Here is a 2,780-nt window from a genome sequence, read left to right on the forward strand (position 1 = left end):
ATGCCTATGTGTTTGCATTTCTTTAAACCTTGTTCTCTTGTGTTCATTCCTTTAGTCGATATTTTCTTATCAGTTCATGTCAGCATGTTATTTTACAAACTCGCTTTTCTGCATCATATTAACTCCAGGAATATACATATAGCACATTCTGCTTTCCATCAAGTAGGCATTTGATCACACCTTTCTCGTTGTTATGGAAACAGCTTATCTTTGAATAGTCCGTGCTGGGCCTGGGACTTTTTATTTTGAATAAGATTTTTGAACAGCTGTTTGACATGATATACACAACAGTGTATATTTTACTGAGGGTGCAAAACTGTTTCATTTGGCAGTGACAGTTTGTCTAGAACATAGGAAAATATAAAATTTCTTGTCCTGCGAAGCTACTGCTGAGAGCAAATATACTTCCAAAACGCCATGAGCTTTAAATCTCCAGAGATTCTCTTCTTACTGTGAAAGCTCTCTTTAAAACTTCTATTTATGGTCTTCCCTGGTGGTGCAGTGGTTAAGAATCCGCCTGCCGATGCAGGGGATGTGGGTTCGTGCCCCGGTCCAGGAAGATCCCACATGCTGAGGAGCAAGTAAGCCTTTGCGCCACAACTACTGAGCCTGTGCTCTAGAACCCACGAGCCACAACTACTGAGCCCGCGTGCCACAACTACTGAAGCCCACGCACCTAGACCCCGTGCTCCACAACAAGAGAAGCTACTTCAATGAGAAGCACATGCACCGCAATGAAGAGTAGCCCCTACTCGCCACAACTGGAGAAAATCCGCACGCAGCAACGAAGAGCAAACACAGCCAAAAATAAATAAATAAAAATAATAAAACTTCCACTTAACCAGCTCTCTGGGTTCACCCAACATCTCTGTTTCCCCTGAAAATATACTGAATGCTGTCCCAGTATGCTGAATTCTTGAAGCCAGAGGGCTACTCACTAGCCAGCTGAAACATTCCTGCTCAGTTGAGTTATTTTAAATAATCCCCAACCTGATTGTGCTGATTGTAGTTGCTGCTGCAATTATATTGCTTAAATACTACCATATAAATTAACAAACTACAAGAGAAAGGAGGAAGGAAGGAAGGAAGGAAGGAAGGAAGGAAGGAAAGAAGGAAGGAAGGAAGGGAGGAGGAAGGAAGGAAGGAGGAAGGAAGGAAGGAAAGAAGGAAGGAAGGAAAGAAGGAAGGAAGGAAGGAGGAAGGAAGGAAGGAGGAAGGAAAGAAGGAAAGAAGGAAGGAAGGAAAGAAGGAAGGAAGGAAGGAGGAAGGAAGGAAGGAAGGAGGAAGGAGGAAGAACATGGATGGTTTTGTGTGGGGAAACAGAAATCCACAGAAGGGAGCTGTAAGGATTCCATGGGTTTTCACAGAACCTACGGGTCTGTAGGGAGCTGAGACTGGAACTCCATCTCTGACTCCCAGCTTTATGTCGCTTCCCTCTCCCCTTTTATCTTTCACAGTAGACACAGACTGTCCATGGAACCAGAAAACTGAACAGCAGTCTCAGAATTCCTCCTCCTGGGACTCTTGGAAAAATCAGAGCATCAGATCTTCCTCTGGGCTGCTCCTCTCATGTACCTGGTCAGCGTCTTTGGAAACCTGCTCATCGTCCTGGCCAACATCACAGACACCCACCTCCACACACCCATGTACTTCTTCCTCTCCAACCTGTCCCTGGTCGACGTCTTCTTGTCTTCCACCACCGTCCCCAAGATGCTGGTGAACCTCTGGACACAGCCAAGCCATCCCCTCTGTATGCCTTGCCCAGATGCATGCCTTCCACCTGTTCGGGACCATGACAGCTTCCTCCTGGCCGTGATGGCCATTGATAGGTTCATGGTCATTGTCCACCCTCTGTGCTATTGGCCATCATGAGCCCCCGTGTGTGGGGGCTGCTGGTGGGGGAGCCATGGCCGATCACCAACCTCCAGTCCCTTGTGCCCACCTGCCTCATGGCTCAACTGACCTTCTGTGCCAGCTCTGAAATCCCCCACTTCTTCTGAGACCTCATACCCCTGCCGAAGCTCTCCGGCTCAGACACACACACACCAACGAGCCGGTGATCTTTCCTTTCGGCATCATCTTGGGCATCAGCTCCCTTGCGTGCATCCTCTTCTCTTATACTTCCATTTTCCAAGCAGTCTTCAAGATCCTTTCTGCTCAGGTCAAATGGAAAGCCTTCTCCACTTGCAGCTCACACCTCACCGTGGTGTCACTAAACTAGGGCACCATCTTCACTGTGTACCTGCAGCCTGTATCTCCCGCTCCTCCCAGAAGGACAAGGCGCCTGCTCTGATGTGGGGGGTGGTCATCCCCATGCTGAACCCCTTTATCTACAGCCTAAGGAACAAGGACATGAAGGCAGCCCTGAGGAAGCTGGTCGGCAAAGTGGCCCCCTCTCAGTCCTAGGGCAGAATAGTTGTTCGGCACCTACCACGTTCCAGGACCACTGTTGAGTGCCTGGGACACAGGGATCCATCCCATCTCTGCCCTCAAGGCATTCAGAGTCTGGTGGGGGTTAGAGACCTGTCAATAAATAATCACAGAGCAACTTAGTAAATGTGTCATATGAGATGAACGAAGTGCTACCGGAAGGGAATGTGCATTTTCCCCATGGTTTATCTTCCCCAAAGATCAGAGTAGCAGAGAAGACTTTGGAGTAACCTTAAATTCTCTGGAGTATCAGGCTTATAGTGTTGCTACATGGATAATCCTAGTGGAATGAAAGGTTAGCTACACTCATTTTAATATTGATAAAGACAATGTGTATTAGCCACATGTAT

The 2,780-nt window shown here is 47.6% G+C and overlaps 1 protein-coding gene across 1 annotated transcript; it reads left to right on the forward strand.

Moving 5' to 3' along the window:
• The first annotated feature begins 1,473 nt into the window (after nt 1-1,473).
• On the forward strand, nt 1,474-2,406 carry OR1I1 (olfactory receptor family 1 subfamily I member 1). The gene is given in 6 exon segments (XM_067730165.1): nt 1,474-1,733; nt 1,735-1,790; nt 1,793-1,858; nt 1,861-2,036; nt 2,039-2,258; nt 2,261-2,406. Coding segments are annotated over 6 exon segments (924 nt in total).
• Nucleotides 2,407-2,780: the final 374 nt, after the last annotated feature.

The sequence above is a fragment of the Pseudorca crassidens genome, chromosome 3, assembly GCF_039906515.1.
Source record: "Pseudorca crassidens isolate mPseCra1 chromosome 3, mPseCra1.hap1, whole genome shotgun sequence".
NCBI classification, from domain to species: Eukaryota; Metazoa; Chordata; class Mammalia; order Artiodactyla; family Delphinidae; genus Pseudorca; species Pseudorca crassidens.